This window comes from Drosophila guanche, unplaced genomic scaffold, assembly GCF_900245975.1.
Source record: "Drosophila guanche unplaced genomic scaffold, DGUA_6, whole genome shotgun sequence".
NCBI classification, from domain to species: Eukaryota; Metazoa; Arthropoda; class Insecta; order Diptera; family Drosophilidae; genus Drosophila; species Drosophila guanche.
Genome location: NW_022995746.1, coordinates 4,761,938 through 4,786,464, shown reverse-complemented (window position 1 = coordinate 4,786,464; position 24,527 = coordinate 4,761,938). Strand labels below are relative to the sequence as shown.

At 41.1% G+C, this 24,527-nt stretch overlaps 1 protein-coding gene across 3 annotated transcripts in view; it reads left to right on the top strand.

Moving 5' to 3' along the window:
• The window catches only part of LOC117581680 (putative mediator of RNA polymerase II transcription subunit 26), a 59,857-nt gene that overhangs the window by 7,951 nt on the left and 27,379 nt on the right, over positions 1–24,527 (top strand). The window contains exons 1-2 of one of the 3 annotated variants that reach the window (XM_034269055.1): positions 2,928–2,991; positions 4,558–4,758. In XM_034269055.1, the coding sequence (XP_034124946.1) occupies positions 4,704–4,758 (55 nt within the window). In that variant the 5' untranslated portion in view covers positions 2,928–2,991; positions 4,558–4,703. Of the gene's footprint in view, positions 1–2,927; positions 2,992–3,578; positions 3,600–4,557; positions 4,759–24,527 lie in introns of those variants that run through there. The other 2 variants (XM_034269056.1, XM_034269054.1) reach the window with 2 other exon arrangements.

The window sequence follows — 24,527 nt, the reverse complement described above, 5'->3', positions numbered from 1 at the left end:
CGCCGCCAACTCAGGTCGCCGTCGACGTTGCCGTCGCATCGGTCGTCGGTCGTTGGTCGTCGTCGCCGCTGCCGCTGCCGCTGCCGCCGATCCCGTCATGGCCCGGTCGCCTCTGTTTCGCCTTTTTGGTCTCGTTTTGGGTTAAGTGTGCGGATCTCTCATCTGTGGCTGTAGCCTGTGGACTCTATATATGTACATATGTTTGTACATAAATACTTATACTGTATATTGTATTTATGTAAAACAAGTAAAAACGATTAAATCTGTTTTATAAAGACATTGGGTGTACTTGATAATTGGATTTATCAATGGGAGATTTTCGAAACTGATCTTTCTCATACTATTTTTATGATTTAGAGTAGACAACTGTGCTGGACTGATCACAGAAGTTTTATCAATTTTGCGATATCTAAAGGCCTTTGCAAATGAAAAGAATGTTTCTTTATCTCAAATCTTGACTGATTTTAGAGTAGACATTATTTTGGATAGAGAAACAAGTTGCACCAGTCTCTTTATTTATTTACCATAAACAATATTTAAGGACAAGAAAGCAGCCTCTTCCATTACTTTTCAGCTGTCTCATATACCCTGTATACTCCGCCATTAAGAGGTATCCAATATATACACATTTATTTTTCTTATACTTTTTATTTGACGTCTGCTGTCTGCGGCCTGCTGTTATTTTCTGCGTTCTGTTGATCTTAAGGTTGTTCAGGTCGTCCACATCCACGCTTGGAGCCACACATCGATTTTGATTTTCACTGAAAATACATACACGAATGCATATGTCATGCGATAAGGACGATGGACAGATTTATTCATTGGAATATAATGGTGTTATATGGAAAATTAATATGCATATGGTTTACGTTACCCAGTCTATCGATGGGGTTCGGTTATATCCAACAACAACTGGACAAACAGCTAGAAAAATATGAGGGAAAGTGCAATGCAACACTGGACAAATAACGGAACACAACTGCAAACTGCAAACTGCGATATGTCTGCTGCTTGCACCGCTGCTGCTACTGCCACTGGTTGTGCCACTGTGCCACTGCTCCTTCCTCTAGCCCCTTCCCCTACCCCTACCCCTACCCTGTTGTTTCTGTTGATTGACGAGTGACGAGGCCAAAGTATCAAATGGCCAGGCGACGGGCGCAGCAACGGCACAAATATGCGTCTGCCTGCGTATCTCTCTCTCTCTTTCCACAAATACAGTTACAGTTACGCCTACACTTTGTTATCCGTCAGACGGCGGCCTCTCCTCTCCTAACCCCACCTCACATATTCTAATACTCCACCTCTATCTGTCCTCCTCTCTCTTGGCACCTCTTCCAACGTTGTAAAGCTGTTGCTGTTGTTACAGTTTTTATCGCCGCTGCGTTTCTCCCTCTCATTCTTGTCACATTCCGTCATGTCCGCTCATTCTCATTGCCACTTGAACTCTGACCAGCTGACCTTCAGTGAACCCTTTTTTTGCGCTGATAATATGGAGTGCAGTTCGTATGAAGAGAAGAAATCAAAGATGGCAAGAGAATTCAAAGGGAGATTGGAGTACAGTGGGCAGTGGTCATCATCGGAAGGAGATTTATAGTTGGAAATCCACCTGTCTCACTTGTCAGCTTTTACTGTACTGATAAAACACTGTTTACTCTCTTCGTACGCTCTCTTAATTATGCCCGCAGAAGAGAGGAATAAACTCTAGCTCTTACTGTACTGATAACTAAGACTCTCTTAAATTCAGAAAATTCATTCAAAAACATTGTTCACGTGAGAGCATTTACTGTGCTCTCTCTTAATCTCTTTCAAAAAGCTAACTTCTTATTTCTCGGAAGCTCCGAGCTCAGTGCATAACATAAATAATTAAGAAACCTAAATTAAATCAGGAAAAAACTACCAAAAACATGAGCCACCTGTCTCTTATGTGAGTATCGACTGATCATCAAACGTTCTCTTAAGCTTTTCTCTCTCTCAAATCAGACACAGCTGACTGCGGCTCTCTGTTTTACTCTCTTTGGACTGCACGTGTGTGCTGCGGCTCCACTTCCTCTTGCTCGTTTTGTTGTTTTCTTATTGGACGAGGGCTCGTTCTTATTGGGAACCGCTCGTTCAGTACGGTTTTGCTCGTGCTCGCGTCGTCGTGTGCTTTGCTTTGGAAGGTGTGCGAAAAAAGAGACCGACCGCTTTATCAGTGATCGATTCGCTCGCGCGTAAATACAGCCAGAATATAAAAATACACAGAAAATTGCGTGGGAGTTGTGCGGAAAAGCAGATTAGCAGCTTAAAAGTGATCAAAAAATATACAACTCGAGAGTGCATCCGTCACATAACCGTAACTGTAACAGCCTCTCGTGCCGAGGGGGAGCACAACTAATCCCTAAACTAAAAATAAATCGCACCGAGATAAAACAAAAAGTTCATTCCGAAGCTGTTTTGTACGTCTACTGGCGGATATTTTTACACAGAAATCTCACGTGTGCACAACCGACGACGGATACAAATCGGTTTACGCGAGTAGCTGAATAGCACAGTGCACGTGACCAACAATAAATGAATGGGACACCGAAAGAAAGCAAAGAGAAAGAGGGTGAAATAGTGTGCAAGAGAGTGAGTGCGTGATAGTGCGTTTGAGAGAGAGAGGGGAAAAAGTGATAAAGAAAGAAATACCGAACATATGCAAATCCAAGAGCTCCAAAAAAGTGAAACGCAAAAAAATCAAGTTTAAAAGTCAAAAGTAACACACACAAAAATACAGATATAAAGAAGATATTCCAAAACCGGGCCTTAAATAAACAATATTTTGAAAGTTCAAAGATACAAAGCACAAATGTTGATTGTCCGAATAATATATTATTTGTATCCATTAAATTCAAGCAGCAACTAATTAAAATAAATCAATTTCCAAACGTAAATTAAATATAAATAAAACCACAACAAGATTTAAAAAAAAAAAGTGCTAGAAGTCGGGGAAATACGTAAAAAAGTAAAGAGGTAAACAAATTACTAAATAATTTCCACCATTAAAAAATAGTGCATTTATAAATGAAATAGCTGAACTAAATAATTCGACAAATGCTATCCGATACTCATTATAATTTAGTTCGGAAAATGTCAGAAACAATTCGAACATTTTTGGTTGTCCCACAAGAAAACTTTGAACGGACATAATAGAAGATAAAGATTCTAACAGGTGTCGGCTTTCGGAGGAGAAGAATTAAAACTAAGTAAAAATAAAATTTTGTCTAATTAAACCACAAATATCAGCAGTATACAAGGGACAAGGGAAATAGTTTAAAAACGATAAATATTGAGACTACTACGGCGGATACAAGCGTAAATGACATCTTGACAGCAGTATAATCAGTCAATCAGTCTGGCAATCAGCTTGGCAGCCTAGCCGCCACTACAGTTAGTTAGCAACAAATACCACAGAAAATGCAACAATAGACACTTGTTGAGGGCAATCAACGTTTAAACAATCAAAAAGGTAAATTCAAATTTCAATTTGAGTTGGAAAAATACAAACCGAAACAAAGCAAAAACAGAGACAGAAGCAGCAAACCGTTAAAGAGCGACGGAGAGAGATAGAGAGAGAGAGAGATAATATATAAATATACATAAATGCAAAAAGCTGTTTAAATATTTGATAGCCGCCAACGCGACCTTAAACTTTTCCTTTGTTTCATCAACTAAAACAGCAAAGGTTAAAGTTTCGAACCAATTCCAACTAGGTTCCAAGACACGTTTTAATGTCATATTTGATTTTAGGCATTAGCTCTATATTTTAGGAATTTGCATAGTGGATGTTGTTGAATCATTTTGTGGACAGAAAAATGCAACTTGGCTCTAAGTTTTGAGCTTCCAAACGTAGTTTGAGTAGGCAATTGATGTCAATAAAACATAATATTAGTATGGAAAAGAGAATATATTGCAAGCTTCTTCAGGAAAATGTTGTTTTATAGGTTGAAGATCTGTGTTCACCTCTGCTAAGTCTTTGTTTATTTAGTTATATCCCTTGCTGCTCATTTGTACAATAAATATGAATAAAAATGCGTCCGTAATCAAATAATAACCAAAATAAATACATTAACCCAAGAAATGCATTAATTTTGACAGCATTTAATAGCATTTAATTACCCAAAAACAAAGCGTAAAGAGAAGAACACTCGTAGATACATTTGACAGGCGGTAAATTAATTAAGCAAACACCTGACGACTAGACAAACTGCACACTTGCAGATACATAGATAGATACGTGTACACACAGATACAACCAGTATTATATGATGATGATGATGATGATGATGATGATGATTACTGAACCATCACGAGGGACACGCGGACGGACGGGTGGATAAAACGAACAAAGATAAATTAGCAACATAAATGGCCAAAAACACAACTGAAAATTGCTTGCAAAAGTTGTGGCTCTGGCAACTTAATTGAAGAAGTGGTCGAGCGTAAAAGTGTTAAAATAATTTTATAAGACTCATGATTTGTCCATGCTCTCCTCACTACTTACTACTTATTTCCTGCCTTCACTTCTCTCACTTGCAGAGGGGCCACTTGTAACCCACGAAAGAGCGAAAGAGACACACCGCCTGGAAAGAGCAAAAGAGATAGTTGAAAAGTGCGACAGAGAGAGTGGGAGCAGCAGCGGCGGCAGCAGTAGCGGTGGTTTGACAATATGTTGAGCCCCCATAATGAAGGAAATTGATACGGAGACAACAGTAGTATGGCCAGCCTGGTGTTATTCCGGTAAGTAATGCTTTGTGCTGCCCCCCCTGCAATAGGTGCCTCGGGGCGGCGAGTGAAAAAGGTGTTGAAAGTTCAACTATCGCTTTACGCTCTTGTTTTTGAGCCGTCTTTGTATCCTCTTGTACCCTGTACGCCACAGAATTTGGCAGCTGTTGATTAGGACTTAGGGGAACTTGGGTACACGGGTGTTGCAAGAAAAGCAAATTAATTTAAAATGGATTTACTAGCATTTAAGACAGAATACATCTATCTTTTTCTGGTCATATTGTAGTTAAAAAACATAAATATAGAACAGCGATATGATAATGAAAATATGAATGTGCCTATCTAATGGATTCAGATACTTCCAGTGAAATTTTTAATGATGTATTTGAACTTTTAAGAATTTTTAATTCAATTTATATTTCACAACTTCTGATATTAGACTCCCACAGTTAACAATCAAAGACACAGCTAAGCTGAAACGTTTAAACGTTAGTAAATTGCTCAACAAAGCTGTTTCTTAATGACTGCTTATTTGAGTACTTCAATGAATCATAATGATGCCCAAGATGAATCACTCGGTTCTGTTGAGCTGCTTTGCACTGAACATTTTCTCTAAAGGGTGTCTCAATTGCCCAAACATGTTCCTAATTTCTATTTATTTTCCTTTTGCTTTATTTGTTATTGTATTCTTTATGTTTTTCGATTCGTTTCGGGGTTTATATTGCTTGCGGATCGGTTGTCGAAAGGCCGTCAACGACTGGCCCCCTCGTTGCAGTCTACGATCAAAATGGTTTTGGTTTCTGTTTTTGTTTGTTTGCTTTGTGCTTTTTTTTATTACAATTTTTTCCGTTTGTTGCCGCCGTAAATTTGTCTCACCTTTGGCTCACTCGCGGGGGGGAGGAGGTTGATCTGATGTTGTGGGTTCTGTTTTCACATTTTATTTATGGGCGTGTGACATTTTTTTCATTTTTATTTGTTTGTATGTGTTTTTGTTTTTTTGTGGATGGATTAATTAGATTGAATGGTGTTCTGGGTTTTTATGTTCAGTTGAAAGATCTTTCAACGTTTCACTTGCTTCTACTGGAGGGAGTCAAGTACAAGTCTCCTACAGAGCCATGATGTCATGGGGCCTCACCTTTGACTTTTGCTTTAACTTTAGCTTTGGCTTCAACTTTTGCTTGTGCTTTGGTCACTCCGAGACAGCAGCAGTCAGCATGCAAAAACGAGAATTTCTGTTCGACATGCACATTGTGAAACACACACAAAAAGTTATAAGCCAAACAGAAAATAAATAAATGCTTGTGTACATACCATATACATATAGATATAAATCGGTTAATCAGTACAACAAAAAAAAAGTAAAAGGTAGAACGGAGATCACAAACAAGACGGATCGAACCGAGTCACCGAACGAGAAAGAATTGGGGTTTTTCTATGACGTCAGAAAAGGTGCCTGAAATGGCTATAATGATTGCAACTGTTCGATTAAGGTTTTAATATTGATAGATCATTTTTGTTCTAGTGTCTTGGGAGTGGAACTATCATATCATATCATACTGTCAGCTTGACAGTCTTGGTCTTATTCTGTCGCTCTCTTCCAGCGTATCTTAGCAGTTCTTTTTAACATAATAATGGTAACAAATCAGTAAAGCGGCACGTGGCGCAATTAGCATTATAATAATTATATTAATTCAGTTAATTTATGAATGAAATGAAGGTATGGCAAAAATTTAATTCTCGTCAAAAATAAATGCTCGCGCAATTTAGAACTGGAAGAAATTTCGTTTGAATTAGAGAAAGATTTCAGTTTAAAATAAGTAAAATAACGAATTAAAGGATATCTATGAATTATGCCATAAGCTTTCGATTATTTTTATTCCAGGACAAACTAAAGCTTACCACATTCGCACGTAAAGCTTTAAAAGCTTAAGCATGTACTTATCTCATATCCCTTTGTATGCTTTTGTATACTGTACCTGAAACTTGTACGCCTTGCCCTGCCTGTTGTGACAACCTTTTGACCATACAAAAAAAAATGTCTGCTACCCAAACCGCTGCCCGGAATCCGCAAGTTCACGTCGAGAGCATTGCTGGGGCATTGCGGCAAAAATTAAGCATTCAACATGCAAATTTTTCATTAAATAAAAGTTTAAAAATATAAGGAATGAACGCAATTTCGATGCCTCTCGCGATTTGACTTGACTTTGACCGGGGCCCCAGCCGGAGCTGCGGGTCCCCAAAAAAAAAGAGCGGTGAGTGGGAGCGGGGTTAGAGGGAGACACAAATGAACGCCCAAATGGTCGACAAGTGGCGATAAAAAGCAAAAGCAACAAAAAATATCGGACTGCAAGGAGCTTTAAAATGAAAATAATCAAAAATAAAAATAAACAAGCCAACGACGAAGCGACGATGCGGCGACGACGATGATGATGATAATGATGAAAAAGATCGCTCGTTGTTGGGTAAAAATTAAAATGCAAAACGAGTCGGATTCATCGTTGAAGTCAACAGACGAGGAAGTGAGGAAAGGGCAAGATTCTTCCAATACAGAAGCGACCCGATCACATCTTGCATGGAGACCCAGACCCCGAGCAAGATTCGAAGAGCACAGCAAGCTAATATGAAAGCCAAGAAGAAGGTTAAAAGAGATTTCTGGCGAAGTTTAAGATACCCTTGTGGGAGGATATACCAGAGCTCTAATAGATACAATAAAGGTGTATGGTGTATCGTCGACAAAAATGTTCTAAAAATAACTAAAAACTTAACCCCTACAAGTGCTTCCTGTTCTGGGTTACACACCACCAAAACAAATTGATAATACCCTTTCTGTAGAGGGTATGACTACAAATACTTGTACAATATCAATATGAGATGCTGCAGCATCGTCAGCTTTAGCGTCAGGCAAAGGTTATAATGCATCCCGGCTGCTGCTGCTGCTGCTGCTGCTGATTCCTCGCTTTTGTTCTTGTGTTTGCCTTTTGCGCTTTTCACTCTCATCTTCTCGTGTCTTCGCTTCTCACCCCTCTCCATAATACCATTCCTCTGCTCACTGATTTTGTTGTTTTTTGTTGTTTTTTTGCTTGACTTGACTTGACTCGGAAACCTTTGACGCGAACTTATGCCCTGCGAGTGGCCATGGAATGTTGAGTTCTTGCTGTCTGTCTGTTTGTCTTTCGGGTCTCGGGTCTGGCGGGACTGAAACTCCGTTCGTTCTGGCAGTACTGCTGATCGAGAAGGCAGAGAGGCAAATATTGTATGAGAAGAATAAGAAGCGAGGCTAATAGGACGTTCTTTGCCTAAACGATATTAACAAGAATTTATGATGCTCTTTTATTGAAAACCTATTTTTCTGATTTATCGTGATAAGTCCGTGATGTTGCAGCTGTAGTTCCATTTAACCATTGTCTATTAATTCACCAAAAATACTGACGACTGTTATATGAACAACTTTAATTTAATTTGAAAATGTTTCCATACTCTTATTACTCTCTTATAGTGTTCCCATACGTGATGTACCTTCTCGCATGTGTAGAGTGTATGTAAGATATTCCATAAAATATTTCAAAACATATTCGTTTATTGTGTGTGCCATTAAATTCCATTCCTGGAAAGGGCATCTGTCATTTAGCATAGGGAAAAGCTTTTAAGCTTTCGTCGCGTATCTTCCCTGCGCATGCTTTATATGCCGATGGCGTGCAGCAGAGTCAGTCGCGTCGCCAATGACTTTGGAAGGCGACTGCGCAGCAGCTTCTCTCTCTCTCTCTCTCTCTCTCTCTTCCTCCCTCTATATCTCTTCCATTTGCAGTCGGTTTTTTATGTCTGGCTCTCAACTTTGCACTCGCAGCGCGGCAGTGGAAACGACTTGGGACACGCACACTTGTTGCTCTTTGGCATGGCATGGGGGGCATGGCCTTACGTGGTGGTGCCCCAGCGTTGCACGTTGCGCGCGCACTGCAGTTGCAGTTCTCTTCTGTGCGCTGTGCACTTATTTATTGTTTGTTGTTGCTGCAGTTATGATTTGCGATTTTTTGTTCCTCCCGTGTATATCGATGGCCACTTGGGTGCCGGTGCCAGCCTCTGCCCTGCTCTCTGGAATCCCTCTTGTGGCACGGTAGCCGCCGCAGGGCGCAATTATGCCACTTGTCGGAATTTCACTCAGTCTGAAGAGGGTGAGAAGGAGGGAAAAAGTATCGTAACCCTCTTGCCGAAGTTGCGCAGCCGCAGAAGCTCTCCCTCTCTCTCTCTCTCTCTCTCTCTCTTTGGTTGGGTATTGAGTGCGGATTTAAATTCATTTCGTATTTTTGTTGTTGTTTTTGTTTATGTTTCGAGCCTAGAATCGCAAATGAGCAAAACGTGTAAATTATACGCGTCGCGGTCACAGCCAAAAGCAAATAACAAAAAAATAAAAACCAAAAAAAAAACAGTACACAACGAAAAATTCCGCCTGGGCCGAAGGCGACCCAACAATGGGCTAAGGACCGAGGGTTGACACTGGTATTGTACAATTGTGTTCATTATTATAGCATTAGTTCTTAGGAATCGGTTCCTTAAATAAATAAAGTACAAACAATACACACGAATTCTGTGTACATTGAAATGGATAACTAATATTTTTAATGTAAGATTTTGTGTTGATTAAATTAACTCTGCCGATTTCAACTGATCTTTAGGTAAAGTCTTCAGTGCTATACTTTTAAATGCAGCTGTAGACACAGATTTGTATGTACATATGTGTGTATGCAATCACATACTCGTACAGTGATTATTGGCTGCCACTCAAGTCAAGTCAGAGCTCAGTTCAGAGCTCGGTTATTGTCACCCAATGTGTCCAACTGGCTCCAACGTGTGTTGTCGACACACCCGCGCACCAACCTTCGTGGTGACGCCTGTACATCAAACGGCATGCTAGAGATGGTAGCGTGAAGCAGATAACATCGCAGATCGATGAAAATAACTTTTATCGTAGGCAATTGGTACACAAATCGATCAATCTTTCAAATCACTCTTTTTAGATAGCTCTTTAACTCGAATGATGTCTTGCCTTACGTCAAATATGAACAGGAATCCAAGTACTAGCTTCTATGGTATATTTTGAGCTCATCAGGCTCCTAGACTTCACATCTCTAGGCCATGCCGATCCCCACATCAATAATGAGTCTTGACTTGACTTTTGCACCGTCTCTTGAGTTATGCTTATTGTTTGGCTTGGAATTCTTTGGCTAGGCGAGCAAACCACTGTATTTGCTGTTGGTTCTCTGTAATCTATAGGCGTTACAGAACGACTTTGAATAGTTGGTTTTAACGCTTTTCCCAGAGTCAGCCTGCTGTCATTAGGGTCAGGCTTTCAATTGCCAATGAGTCTGGGCTTCCAAGTGTACAACAAGACAAAGAAATTTTGTTTTGCGGAAGGGGCCCTGCTCCTACATTTAGCTTGATCTTAAGTTGAATTTAAGTACAGGGAAATGTATGTACTGGCCATAAAGCTGATATGGATAGAGAAGGAGGGAAATGTAACTCAATTTTAATGGATTTATTATAATTGATTACATGAGGCTGTGAGGCAAGGCCGTGTAAAAGTGCTCAGGTGGGAGGTCCACGATGATAGACAGTTTTTACTCTTTTTTTCTCGCTCTATGGATTTGCCTACAGCAGTCTTCTTTATTTTAAATTTGTATGTTCCAACGTCTCCGTCCAATCAATGTTCTCTCTCCTCCCATCGCCTAAGCACCGACATTTCGCCAAAGATTTCTACCCACTCGCTGATCTCTGAGCATCTTGATGCCGCGTCTCACCTTTTATGGGAACTGAGAGAGAGAAAGCCAAAAGTTCATTAATTCCCAGTGACCTTTTATTCCAGCGGCTCCGCTTAGCTTAGCAATCACTAATTGAATAGTAATTGATATTAATTAAGCGCTTTCGGTCAGCCAGCAATAAGATACTGCAAAAGCTCACTCTTTGGAGTCTATCCAACTGGGAGATCCGTAGATCGAGGGATGGTACCAGCACCTGCCACAGGGCCTCATTCTGGTCAAGCGAAAATTGCAAATAATTAAAAACGAATACAACTGGAAAAAAAGAGACACATTTAAGGTTGCTTGTTGTTGCAGCATTTTTACATTAACAATTGAACTTGAACTGTATGGTGTGGCTGCCGTATGAGCAAAAAGCAACTACAAAAAATAAACATCGTTAAAAAAAAAACGTTAGGCGCCCATAAATTTCACGAGTGTACGAGTATCTCTTCATTGGAGTGTGTGTATGTGTGTATTTGACTGTGGATTTTTTATTTGTACGTGTGTATCTGTGTTAACCATGACTGTAACAAATTTAACGAACGTCATTGAAACGCCATGAAAAAAAGTCCGTGTAATTGTCAAGTCCAAGAGCGCGAGCGAATAAAAAATAAAACTTCAACACAACAAAAAATATACCAACAATCACTGGGGAGGCAGAACAACAACAGCAACAGAAAGTGCTCAATAAAATCATCAGCAAACAAAAGCAACAACAATCAATGCAAAGTCGAGTCTTGTCCATTAAAAAAGCTTCAAGAGCTCCAAAACCTCAAAGTTGTATCCAAAGTTTCGAGAAAAAAAACCAAACACAGAAGCAAGTCACATTCCAAAATGCATGGAATTTTGACTTATTTTGCAATGAATTTGTTATGCTCTTTCAGATTAATAATATTGGTGTTTTTGCACCTACAGAATCGTGGTAAAAACATTCTTGAACTGATATTTCCACCTGAATAATTTTCAGATTGAGCTAGAAATCAGATTTTAGAAGTCAGTGTGACTGACCGATCGTTATTTCGCTCCAGCTCAGGAATTCTTCCGCATTATTGTTACAAACCCAGCGACATAATCGTACTAACATCTAGCACAGGGCATAACAAGGTTGATTCTCTCTTCATATGTACATACATGAACTCACACACACAAACAGATGCCAAAGCGTAGCTCCCCTCAGAACTGAAAACGCTTTTAGAATTCAATTAAAAAATCATTGAAACGACTCTTGCGCGCGCCCTGCTCGCAAAGCGTAATGAAGGAACGTGGAGAAGGAGAAGCAACAGTAGCACAAGAAGGAGAAGGTGGAAGAGAGCTGGATGTAGCGGGGGTGTCTGGAGAAAAAGAGAGAGGTGCTGCTACAGGCTGTAGGAGGGGAGGGGCAGGGCAGGGCAGGGGTCCGGACCAAACGGCGACGATCATTGGCGCAGATATTGACAAAATGTCGCAACGTGAGCAAAATATTGATGAAATGGCAAAAAACAAACAAAACAAAACTTAAATATAAAGTGAGGGAGAGGAAAGGGAAGACAAGAAGAGAGAGAGAGAGAGAGAGAGGGAGAGATCGAAGGCTATATACATATTGTACGATCGGATGGGCTGGAATGGGTTTGGGTTGGGTTGGGTTTGCTGTGTGTGTATCCCAAAATGTCAGAACTTATTAACATTTTTAACCAATTTGGTGGTTGGCGGTGTCCAAGGGAAGGGAGGAGCGAGTGCGAGGTCGTAAACGATCTCCAAAAAGGGAAATCTCTTAACAGAACTGGAAGCTTCTTTGAAGCGGAACTCTCAAGGTACACATCTCAGAGGACATCGTATGAAAGGAAAATCAAATTCTTTTGAAAGTAAACCCATTCTAAACTAATTTCATATATTATCCAATCACCTCGAGGTGCAATTATATGGATCATTTTGTTGCCATATCTGATTCGATCCCACAGATACATCTGCGCCTTCCACTCAACTGCTGCCCCATAAAACAGTTATGATCCCACACGGAGGAATGGGTGAATAGCACCCAAAAAAAAAGGCACAGTAAAGATCTTGTCAAAGTCTTAACAGCTTTTTGGGCATTCTTTGGTTGATGATGTTGGTGGTTTTTTTTTTCATTTCTGTTTCGGTTTTTGTTTGCCTCTCTGCCTCCTTCACGATGCGCGTGACCCCAAGACATCAGCGAACGGCGAACGACACTCGGCCGGGCAAACAGTCTTGGCCAGGTTTTTACGCTCGGCCTCGACTTGGCTTTATGACACCCAACACACACACACACACACACACACACACGGGCACACGGGCACACGGGCACAGGAACACAGTCTCGACGCGTCTGTTTGATTATTCAATTTGAAAGTTATTCATTATGCGATCACGTACCAACCAAATTGTGAGTACAGAAACAGAAACAACATACCCCTGAGTCCGTCTGTGCCTGTTCCATCTGGAGGAGAGGTCAATGTTCGGAGTCAGAGTTGTCAATCAGTCAATCAGTCAGTCCACTCTCTTGGGCAAAAAAAATGTTTTAAGCAAAGTGAATTTCTAGCACTTTATTTATATGTATAAATTGTTTTTTATGTTGCTTCTAATGAAGTTTTCACTTTGCCTTCTTTTATTTTACGACTGCGTCTGTAACCTCAAATTAGTGGTGGCCAGAGTAGCCAGAGCATCGTTAAAAACGACTTCCTGTTTTGTCCTTGCAAAAACAAACCGCGAAAATGACACAAAATTTAACATCTGCAATCATTTTTAGCTTTGACTTTTGCCTAGAGAGTACTACTACGAGTACGGGTACCTTTGCCATCTAATCTTCATTATCACAGCAGCGGGATATCGGGATAGCGGGGCATGGAAGATCGAACCTGGAAGATGGAAGGCTGTAAAATTGCCATTAAATTGTTTCCCGGTTCTGTTGATTTTTACGCGAGGTCTTAGGTTCGTTTCGTTTCGTTCCTTCTGCAACTTCAACTTCCTCCGGCGCTTTATGCGCTATTTACACTTTTGCCTTCTTGCCCCATTAAGCTGTAGTTAAAGTTGAAGGTATTTTTCTATACTCTACAAAAGGGTAAAGACATCGAAGGAAGGAAACAGCAAATAATGGTATGTCTGGACATCTTTTGAGATTTATTTTCCATGCTGAATCCTAATTCCTATTGCCTGAACTCTTCTCAAAGCTTTCTCTGGCAAAAGAGTATTGAAAATTCGTTAGAAACACAACTATTTGTTAGACGTTTTTTTAATGTTTACTTAGCCTTCTTCTTGCATCAGCTTCTCCCCTCCACTCCCTGGCACCTTCTTGCCTCCTGTCTGATGATGTCTCAATTAGCTGGTCTCTTGTGGATTTTTGTGTGGCTGCATTCGAAGATTGCCTCAAGAGAGAGCAGAAGCGAGAGAAGGGGAAAAACTATTAAAAAAATTTGCCATTTCACGGAGATCGTTATCTACTAGCCCCGGATATTGCCGGTGAATAGTGATTTACTCGTATCTCACAGATAATAATGGTGCCAGTACGAGTGGGTATCTCGTTGGAGTTCTCTGTGCATCTCTCTCCCTGTTGTGTTTCACCTTTTAAAGTTCAGGTTTTTCCTTATCTGGCTCATTGTCAAAAGCATGTAAATGATCTTTGGGTTCTCCTATCTCAGAATTTACTAAACAGAGGGAGAGAGATGTTTCTGGGTTAGTTTTTCATTTACTTTTTGATGGAAGTTTTGATGGAATGCATGAATGATATATTTATAGTGTAAATATTGGCAAAAGATTCCCTAAGATCCGCTGTTTTTCTTTGGTTTTCTTTATCAGTTTATTCTTAATTGGATCATAGGAAAATGGTTAGATCATATTATGATATATAAAATATATATAAATATATTCCAAAGTTCAGTTCCAAACAAGAGCTCATACCATAAACTCTACCTCGTCCACCTCGGCCGCCAGTCCTTTTGGGGGGACACACTGGCTAATAGTTCACACACCACGCAGCAAATGCTGTCACCCAGAGGATCCGCTCCACTCCAAATTCTTTGGGGTACAGTAAAGGGGAAATTATGCAAAACTCTGGTAACAGTACAATATGCATATGAGGTGCAAAGCACTGTACATGTGCGAGCGTTTATTATCCTCCAGTGACTCTGAGCCACCAATCCTATTTGGGCCTTCAGCATAATAGTTCAATCACTTGTCGCCTCAAAAGAGCATTCATCTCTGTGCCTCTGCGTCGCATAGGCTCTTTGGATACTTGGATACTCCTTTCTCTATTTGTCACAAACACCAATTTCGTGTGACAAATTTGTATGTGGCTCTGTGGCCCAAACGACGATCTTTTTCGTCGTTTTCGTTTATTTTGTTTTGGGTCGGGTCTCTTCAATGCCAAATATGGTGACTCCTTCTACGAATATAGACAGAGAGAGAGAGAGAGAGAGAGAGAACCTGTGATGGGGAGTACTTTATGCCTAGATATGTGACGTGAGGAGTTGTGTATTCAAATGGGTAGCCGTAGTCCCCACCAGACATAGAGATGCCTCCATGCCCAAGACGTGCCGAGTATCTAGTGGTGCCCCTTTTGTTGCTTGTGTCTTGTGGCAGTTTGTCGCGCATTTAAAATGCAAATTATCATCATTATGATGGCCCATCATCATCCCCATCATCATTATCATCATCATGAGGAGGCAGGCAGCCTCCTGCTGCAGTCAGTCAGTCCCCCAGAAATGGTTTTGTTGGCAAATTATTACCTTGGCCAAAGTCATAAACATTTGGCATGTCTTCACGTGCCACAATCATCATGATCATGATCATCATTATGATCATTCATTGGTCTCTCGCGCTCTGTCTCTCTCTCTCTCTCTCTCTATAGGGAAGGAGACAAAGTCAGTCATAAATTTGTCACAAAAATATATATACTTACATAAAGTCTTCTCAGTCTACTCTGCACTCTGCGCTCTCCGTTTCTGTTTGTTTGTGTTTGTCTTGGGGTTTGGATTTGTGTGATTTGTCAATCCGTCATTGAAGCGCCGTTGTTTAGTCTCGTAATTTATGAGGAGTCTTCCTCTATATGTCTTTCCTTCTCTTGGGGATTTCTCTGAGGATTATTTCTTGAGAATGTGCCTACCCTTTGGCTCAGAGGAGGTGGTATAAGGCATAAGGAATGATCAGGATTTCTTGTCCAGAAATTTAATATAATTTAAAAATAATATTTTTACATAATCTCCCATTAGGTTTCTTCATATTCTATCCGAAAAGAGTATACCTGATTCGGCATAAAAGTTCAAACTCCTCTTGATGCACCTTCTGCTCGCACCAATTGACTTACGTCAATTGCATATTTTTTTTGATATTCTTTTCCCTTTTCCTCGCATTGTCAGTAGGGGCCCTACATTCCCCATTATGCTTGATCTTTTGTCTGAACCCTCTGACTGTACCACCCTCCACCGCCAACAGCAAAGCCTGAATGACTCTTCCCGCGCCTGTTGTTGGTGTCACGCGCTGTTATTATGCAAATATTGAGCTGTTAAATTGTATGGTGCACGCGTTATTTATTCTTTAGGTCTTTATTCTCTCCGATCGTTCAGGAAGGGAAGGGCAGGGAGCAAGAAACGAACGAACGAACGAACGAACGAACGAACGAATGAATTAAAATTAAAGCCGCAATACAAATTGTTGACTGCTTATGTGGTTGGGGGGTGTCATTACTGGCCATTTATGTTGCATAAATTACGGCGATTAAACTCTTTGTCATTTGCAGAAATTGGAAATCAATTGATGGTGGATTTTTTATATAAGGTATAGGGGAAGTTGTCATAATGATGGAGCAATAAGACCATAACTTTGGCACTCATTTTGAAGCACTTTAAAGCTTTAGGAAATAAGAAACAAAATGTAAAAATGTAGATACCATTTATTATATAAAATGTGGAAAATAATAAAGGTTTATAGCGTTCATTCAAAATGGAAAGAATCTTCCAAAAATTCTCCTATTATAAAACCCTGACTCATATCACTTCTCTGAGCTCACGATCTTCTACAAACTCTTATCTGACTCAGAGCCCATATCGCAACAGCACCAGCCACACTCTGGCCTTTTCTCACCACCCGTGCACCACCTTTTCGTCGCAGTGTGTTGACCTATTTTGTGGTTAACCCTAAATCGTAAACGATTCCTGCACCTCAGCACCTCTCTCCCTGTCACTGCAATGGCCAGCTCATGTCGCATTGCAGCACGTAGAATGAATAAATCCCCTCTGTCACCCACCCATTCTAGCACCCACACACGCACACACACAACTGCGCTCACGCACTCACACACTGAGAGTGAACTCTGGTGAACTGGCGGCTGAAGGCAAAAATGAAATGGCGACAAAGGCAAATGGCAATATCAATCAATTCGAGTCGGCGCATATGTATGCCAGGAGACAGACAGACAGACAGGAAAAGAGAGAGAAACAGTCAGAGAGAGAGAGAGAGAGAGAGAGCAATAAGCAGTGAGCGAGAAGTAGCCGAAAGAGAGCAGCAAGGCAAACAGGCAACCGTTTGACTCGCGCAGTCAACGGTCGTCGTGTCGTGGACATTCGTGCTTGTTGTTGTTGCTATTGCTGCTGCTGCTGCTGCTCGTCTATATTTACACTTGTGGCCTCTTATCAAATGGCAGCGGCGCAGTTGACTTTTTTGACGTTTGTGTGTGCTCTTGGCTGCTGCTTCTGCTGCTGCTCTGCTCTGCTGCCTGGCTGATCTGCTGGGCTCTACAGTAGGTGTTAAAAGTTTACATGCGATGCTCACAGACAACATCTAACTGTTTACATTCTAATTATACATCTCAAGGTGTATCAGTTATGCCCGTCACAATATGTGTGCCATTCCATCTAGATTATGTTCCGTAATCAATTGCTGTGCGTAAACCTTATTGATAGACTGTTGTATGTATTTACGCGACATATTCCTCCCGTTCCTGCGCTGTTGCTCTTGTTGTTTTTGTATTCTGTTGAATTTTGAACGCGTCGACCGCTGCTTTGTTGCTTTGACTTTTTGCTCGGTCGGTCGCTCGGTCGGTCGCTGTTTTAAATATATACAAAAGTGCGCGTAAGTGCGAGGAAAAAAACAACAACTCGGGGGCAAAATGGGAACAGAGCGAACAGCCAACGGCGACAACGCAAAAACGCAGCAGAAACAAGAACAAAATAAAACACGCATACACAAAAATAATATTTTAAAGTTCGAGGGACATGTAATGTGTGTAGGCCAAAGGTAGCAGTGGTGGGGAAACTAAGGAAATGATGCCAGATATCTAATAGATCTACGCATCGAGAAAATCACGGGGCACACACTCTTTAGATGTTATAAAATATTTATTGCATATGAATCGAAAATGTTGAGGAACCTAAAAGACCTAACTGTAATGGCAATGTTCCCGTTTTAAGCCACATGACCCAATAGGAAAAGAAATAATCTGAAAGTGCCTTGTCAATGATCTATTAACATATTTAGATCTAACATTTTCCATTCACAATTGTTAAAATTCGGTATAAAATATACCCCTACCCACAATCCTTAATCACTCAGACTTTGTTTGTCTATCAACTTTGTGGCGCTTTTGTTTTTTGCTCCACCCCAACCAGACAGAAAGAAAGAGACAGCCAGAGAGGTGGAGGGGCCAGAGGAATAAAGTCAGCCAGAGGGATAGAAAGAGTCAGAGCGTCACTCTGGCTTTTGCGATAAGTTTGCGTGCAAAGGTTTTGAACTACTTGAACTTGTTGGTACACCCAACACACTAGCTGGCAGGCAGCTAAACGGCAGCGGACGTGTCTGTTTCTATATATGTATAAGCAATATAACCCATATACAACACAACATGTACACTGGTCCGTACATAGAGCAGGAAATTATATTATTGACTGCCTTCTGTGTGATCGTGTTTAAGATTTATAATTGCATATTAAGTATACGACAAGCAAGAACGATATATGTAGGGGAGTGTGGGTATTGTCAGTGGGTGGATATTCCAAATGCTTTCTTGCAAAGTGTATTTACGATGGGTTAGGTACAGGTTGATTGATAAAAGCAAAATCCCAATGCTTATAAAACTAAGTCAAAACACTCCACGAAAGACCTCAACAATTGATACATTACGTGTACGCAACCTTATCTGGGCTTGGGTGTTATGAAAAACCAAAGCCATCTGAAGTCGAACTCTTATCAAAGACAACTAGAGAGACACTAAACAAAAGAGGGGTTCTATTTCCGGACATCCTATTGAAACTATTGAAGTTTTTGAATTTCAACCTTTGGGGTTTTATGTGCGCCACAACCTTGCACCATCAATCTCTGGCTATAACTGGCTTTCGACGACCAGCCTCCAACATACGGCCCCCAAATGCACATTAAACAAGATGCGGCTGCTGATGTTGATGCTGGGGCTGCTGCTGCTGCAACACTCACAACTTGTTAACAGGACAGAGCACAAGGCAAACACGCCCCACAAAAAACCATCAACATCCACACGAGAGGAGGCAAAGAGACCCACAGCCAAAAAGGCAAGGCTATAGACACAGCCAAGATCAAGTCCAAGTCCATGTCCACAATCCCAGTCGTCTTCTCATTCGCTCTGGCCATAAATTTGTGGCGAACTGAGGCTTGAACTCGTATGCAATTTATGTGCAACATGCACCGATTTTGCCAGCTATACATTACAACTGCTACACATGTTATATGGAGATAGAGAAACACACACACACACACAAACACAAATAGAGAAAGAGAGAAAGAGAGGAGTCTGTTGTCGGCTCTTTGGCTATTTCTTTATCGCCAAATATCAATCAAGTCCATAGAAATTCGTTGCACATTTGAGGTTGAGCTGAGGCTTCTCTCTAAAGTCCAGTCCATAAAGTTCAGCAGTTTGTGGCTTTTATCGACTCAAAACTCCATAAAAGAACCCAAAAGAAATGCGCTCGGGTTGAGTCGATTTCCTGTCTCTTTGACGGAAGTCAAAATAGAGGAATATCTTGTCAGAATTCGTATCCTTTGGAAGGGTAATTTTCTAATATTTTCGGGGATAAGTGAGGTTTTTTTTTAGCCCAAAAATCTATTTGAAATGAAGAATGAATCTACCTAAATATTTGTATGAAGCCTGAAGATTGTCTCCAAAATACTAATACTTTTTCCAAAAACTACTCTGTACAGTTGGGTGCTGATGCTCAGCCAGGCAGAGGTACAGGCGAGTGGCTCGTTTAATTGCTGACAAATTTATAGAGCGATGCACATTAATTTGCTGCGCCTAAAATCACAGAAATGCATTAGCCAAAGACGGGACGGAACGGGGTCCTCCGGTCGGTCGGTCGTCGTCGTCGTCGTCGTCATCACCCGTCGCGAGAAGAGAGACTCCAACCTCAATCCTAAATGTGCAGCCAATGTGCAAATGTTTCTTTTTTTATTATTATACCACTGCCGCTGCCACTGACTGCTGCTGATGCTGCTGTGGCTGCTTTCATCTAAAACCAACAGCAAACTTCGAAGCTGGAGGCAGACACGATCTGCCAGAGCTCCCAGAGAGCTTCAGGTCCGTTCATTTAATTATCGAATTTAATTAATCTGCACTTGATTTCCTCGCCTTAGCCCCTAGTTGCAGTCGCTGCCACTGCCCCTGCCACCGATCCCGGCATGTCTTGTCGTGGCAGGTGCCTTTGAGGCATGCGCGCACATCTGGTTTTCCACCTCTCCCTCTCACCACGGGCCAATGCCGTCTCTTTGGGTTTCTGTTTCCCCTTTCCCCACTCTAACTGTCATATCAGCATCAATTGGCAAATTGTTTTTTTTTTTTCTAAGTTTACTTAAACCTAAAAAACGACTTTGGTTTTTTTTTTTTTATTTATTTTTCTATGCATACATTTTTGTTACTTCTTTTCCTTGAAGTATTCAGGAAGCATTTCAATTTATGGTTGTACATTTTATTGGCATTATTTGCTTAATTTAATGATTCTATCTGATTGAAAAAAGTAATTAGGCGACTTTAATTATGATGGAATATTATAAAGAAAACATTTCTTCATCATTTACAGGAACTTTTCAATTAGAAAATATTTCAAGGAGCTTTTCGAAGTTGTCTTGTGTGTTGATTATATATTTTATTTAATGGATAACACTCTTAATTACCATCTGTCAAATGATAATGGAGTAACCCGACAAATACCTTTTGCTTAGAATGCATTTCTAAACACACAAAAATAAACTGTTGACGTGATTAAAAAACTAGACCAGGCACAGGCACAGGCACAGGCACAGCCCATTAATATCTGTGCGGAGTATTCATAATCCGAAAGGTAATAGCCATGCCAGGGGGAAAACAATTATCTGCCGCGGGCGAGCAGGGCGGAGATGATCGAATGAGGAAGGAGAATGGGGCTGGCTCAGTAGGGTAGCATGTAGCACCACCAACACCAAGACCAACACCAACACTAAAACCAACAGATGCAACAGGGAGGAGCACTGCAAACTGAAACTGCAACTGCAACTGAAACTACAACATTGTAGAGGCTGTAGAGTGTGCGGCGGCCCACAGAGGCATAGCGCACACGCGAATATGCAGCGAAGCATCAACATTAAACATGCAACAGAGAGAGGCAAGAAATCGGGCGAACATCTAGTAAATTTATGAACCTGAACCTGGGCCACAAGATGCGCAGAGACAGCCTTCGGAGTGGCAGACTCTGGGAGTGTCGGAGTGTGGCGGGGAGGGGGAAATCAAGTAAAAATCAAATTAAAACCAGAGCAGGCAAGCACGAAATTTCTAAGGAAATTTCACCCCGTATGTGGCATGCAACAAGATGTTTTTGTGTATTTTTTTTCCTTGGTTTTTTTTTTTTTTTTTTTTGGTTTGCGGTGCGCCTGTTGAATGACCAAAACTGAAGCTGAAGCCACAGCCACAAAAGCGCACCAAGGCGAGGCGAAGCAGAAGTAGAGCCAGTGGTGCCCCCAAAGCCCCCAAAGCCCCCACCGAAGAGCCAGATAGCGAATGAGCTGAAGCTGCAGCCGAGGCTGAAGAAGAAGTAGAAAAAAACCTGTGCTAATTATTATTTAGAGCTGGCCTGCCAGCAATCTGCACCAATTTAACCAAATAAGGCGCTTTTAGCGGCCAAATGCATTGCCATCGGTTGCATGCAACCATGTGGATGGGATCGTATGTTGTGTGGGTATGGGTATGGCTATGGCTATGGCAGAGGTGGAGAAATCTCTAGCTAAAAGTTGAAAGGCCTGGCCCCACTGTGTACTCATGTGTGTGCTCCTCTATGCTGTGTGTTGTGTTGTGTTGTGTTGTGGTGTGGTGCACCTGTTTTACAGGTATCCAGAACCAGCGTCGTTGTCGATAATAAACTTTAATGCTAATAGTAGTTGTACATCATCTGCAATGGACCAAAAAACGACAAGGCGGAGTCTACAGCCGACAACGTGACACGATGTGGGGATTAATCAGAAAGGAAGCAGCCATGGAAGAGTTATTAGACCTGATTGATTGGTGTTTGGTAATTGATCAAAGGGAAGAGCTTATTGTCGTTAAAAGTTAACGGGGTGCAGAACTTTATTCACCTTATTTAGAACACTAAACATTGTTGGTTGCCCATGCCTTTTATTATAGGAAATTGTTATAGGTATTATAGGAAAGGTATACAAAGGTTTGAGTGTATTTAGAGTGGTACAATTTCCGAAATTCTGTTTGATTCAGCCAAAATCTACCACCACAAAGATACATTCCATAACAAAGCAAATCAAGTAATAATCCCGTCTTAAAGTAAATATATTCATTTCAAAATGTGTGACAGCTTCACATATTTCATGTGCTATTCAAATCAGTTGTAGCTTTCAATTGCCTAACAATACGATAACCGTTGAAGGTTAAAGGTTATATGGAGCATATTCTACTAGAAATCCTTGTTTTGTGGACATACTCGCACATAGATCGTGACTCACGCAGGCATCTCTTTTGTGTCTAGCTTGAGCCTTTCCACCTTCTGGCCGCTAAGTCTGACACTTGTGTCTTTGGTCTCTGCTAGTCTATGGCTGTTGAGCGTGTTGAGAGGTTGGGTAAAAATCAAATTCCATTAAAGCAATTATGCAGTACGAAGACATGGGCCAGGCGATCCGACAGCCCGGCCAGCACCAGCAGCTTACCTCAATGGGAAGCGCAAAGAGAGGCGCGACACACACAGATATAAATACAGATGCACAGCCAAAGCCACAGATACAGATACAATCGCGGAACGGTTTCCAGTTTGTCCAGTTCAAATGGCAGAGGTGTTAATAATTTATGAAATTTTTCCTTCGGTTCTTGGCCATTTTTTCTTTTTGTTCACTAGACTTTTTGCGGCAGCCGTTATAAAGAGTTGCAGAATGTTGAACGAAACAAAAAAGAGAGAAACTATTGCCATTTCCGTCTTGTGGCGCGCTCTGGTTTGATTTGAAATTTCAATTTACTGGTGGACCTCTGTGGGGAGCAGCACAGTGTCATGAACCGTTAGTGCAACGCTTTCTGCGGTTGTCCAATGGTTGCTTCACTTTGAGGCCGCACCAATGGAGGCTGTTCCAGTTTCAGATCATTCTCCGGTCTGGCTTTTCCTTTTGGAATTCCCATTTCCATCACTTGACGGCAATTTGGTGTTGGCTTTTTAATCAAATAATTGTGGTATGGATTGGTATGGGTCGAACTTAAGCCTTAAGAAATTTAATTAGGAGGAAAACGATTAATGGTTTTGATGGGGAGGTATAATTCGTTATGTAGTATTTTATTTATTAATCGTATGGTACCCTAAATACAATCCAAAGATCACATTTACTCTTAAAGTAAACCCCACCCTGAATCATTAACATTTGCCACAAGCCATTGAACTTGCGAGGATTACCAATTCGCTGAGATTTCTGTTTTGTTTTTTGGGTAATTTCCACATTGTGTTGTTGAATCAAATGTCATGCCCTCCGAGAATTGCTATGCCATAAAGATAAGGGGCCACTTTTTACGGTTATATATGAAACTCAAATACGATTATATGGCAGCAAAAAACTTGGGGTAAATTCTGGCCAAGTCGCGAGGTAAATGAAAAATCAACAGTCAGCCGCGAGAGATCTCTAATGAACTTTGAATTACTTTCACACACAACAATTGAACTGGAGCTACGGATACTCGTACAGAGGGGGAACACACACACACACACAAAAGGCCAGGGCAGGGCCAAAATATTATCAGTGAAACGGGGCACAATCTTTAACACCTTTTGATGATCTAATAAATGCGACATGATTTTCGAAAACCCGAAAAGAATTGAGAGCAGCAGAAACAAACACACAGAGAAAACATGATGAACCATGAGAAGGCCATATATGAGAGTGTACTAAGCCCCCACACATCATCATCATTACACATACATACGAGTATATAGTTCAACCGGCACTTGGACAAACAAGGCAGAGTGCGATAAGACCCCAACGGCCAGAGAGCACAGCACTTGAGATACAAGAAATCACGTAAAAAGGAAACTGAAACTGAACTCGAACTGAGGAACGAGGCAGATAGATAGATACTGATAGATAGACCTCTATAAATGTTTATCTATAAGAATGTGACAAAAAAAAAGAATAAAGGAGAGTAAAGGAAACATAAGAAAGAGCGTAAGAGAAACAGAACAGAACAGAACAGAACAGTATTGTGGAAAATAGCGAAGCTCAACGATCAAGAGGCCAAACCGAATTGAGTTCGTCACATAAATCGGTTCAGGGTCGCTTTATACCGAATCATTTCCCGTCTCTCCCTGATATGAGTGCTTCCCAGAGACCAGAGACCAGAGACCAGACCAGAGCCGCGACCAGGCCGACCCTATTTATCAGCACTTCTCAATACGAGTATTACCTTCTTTATATACGAGAATATGTTTGTTATGGAACGCGTTGAACCCTGTGTCCACCCCGTAGAAGGGCGATAACAAAGGCAGAGTTTGCATAAAGGGTAAAGGGGGAATTGCTCTTGGTTGCGTT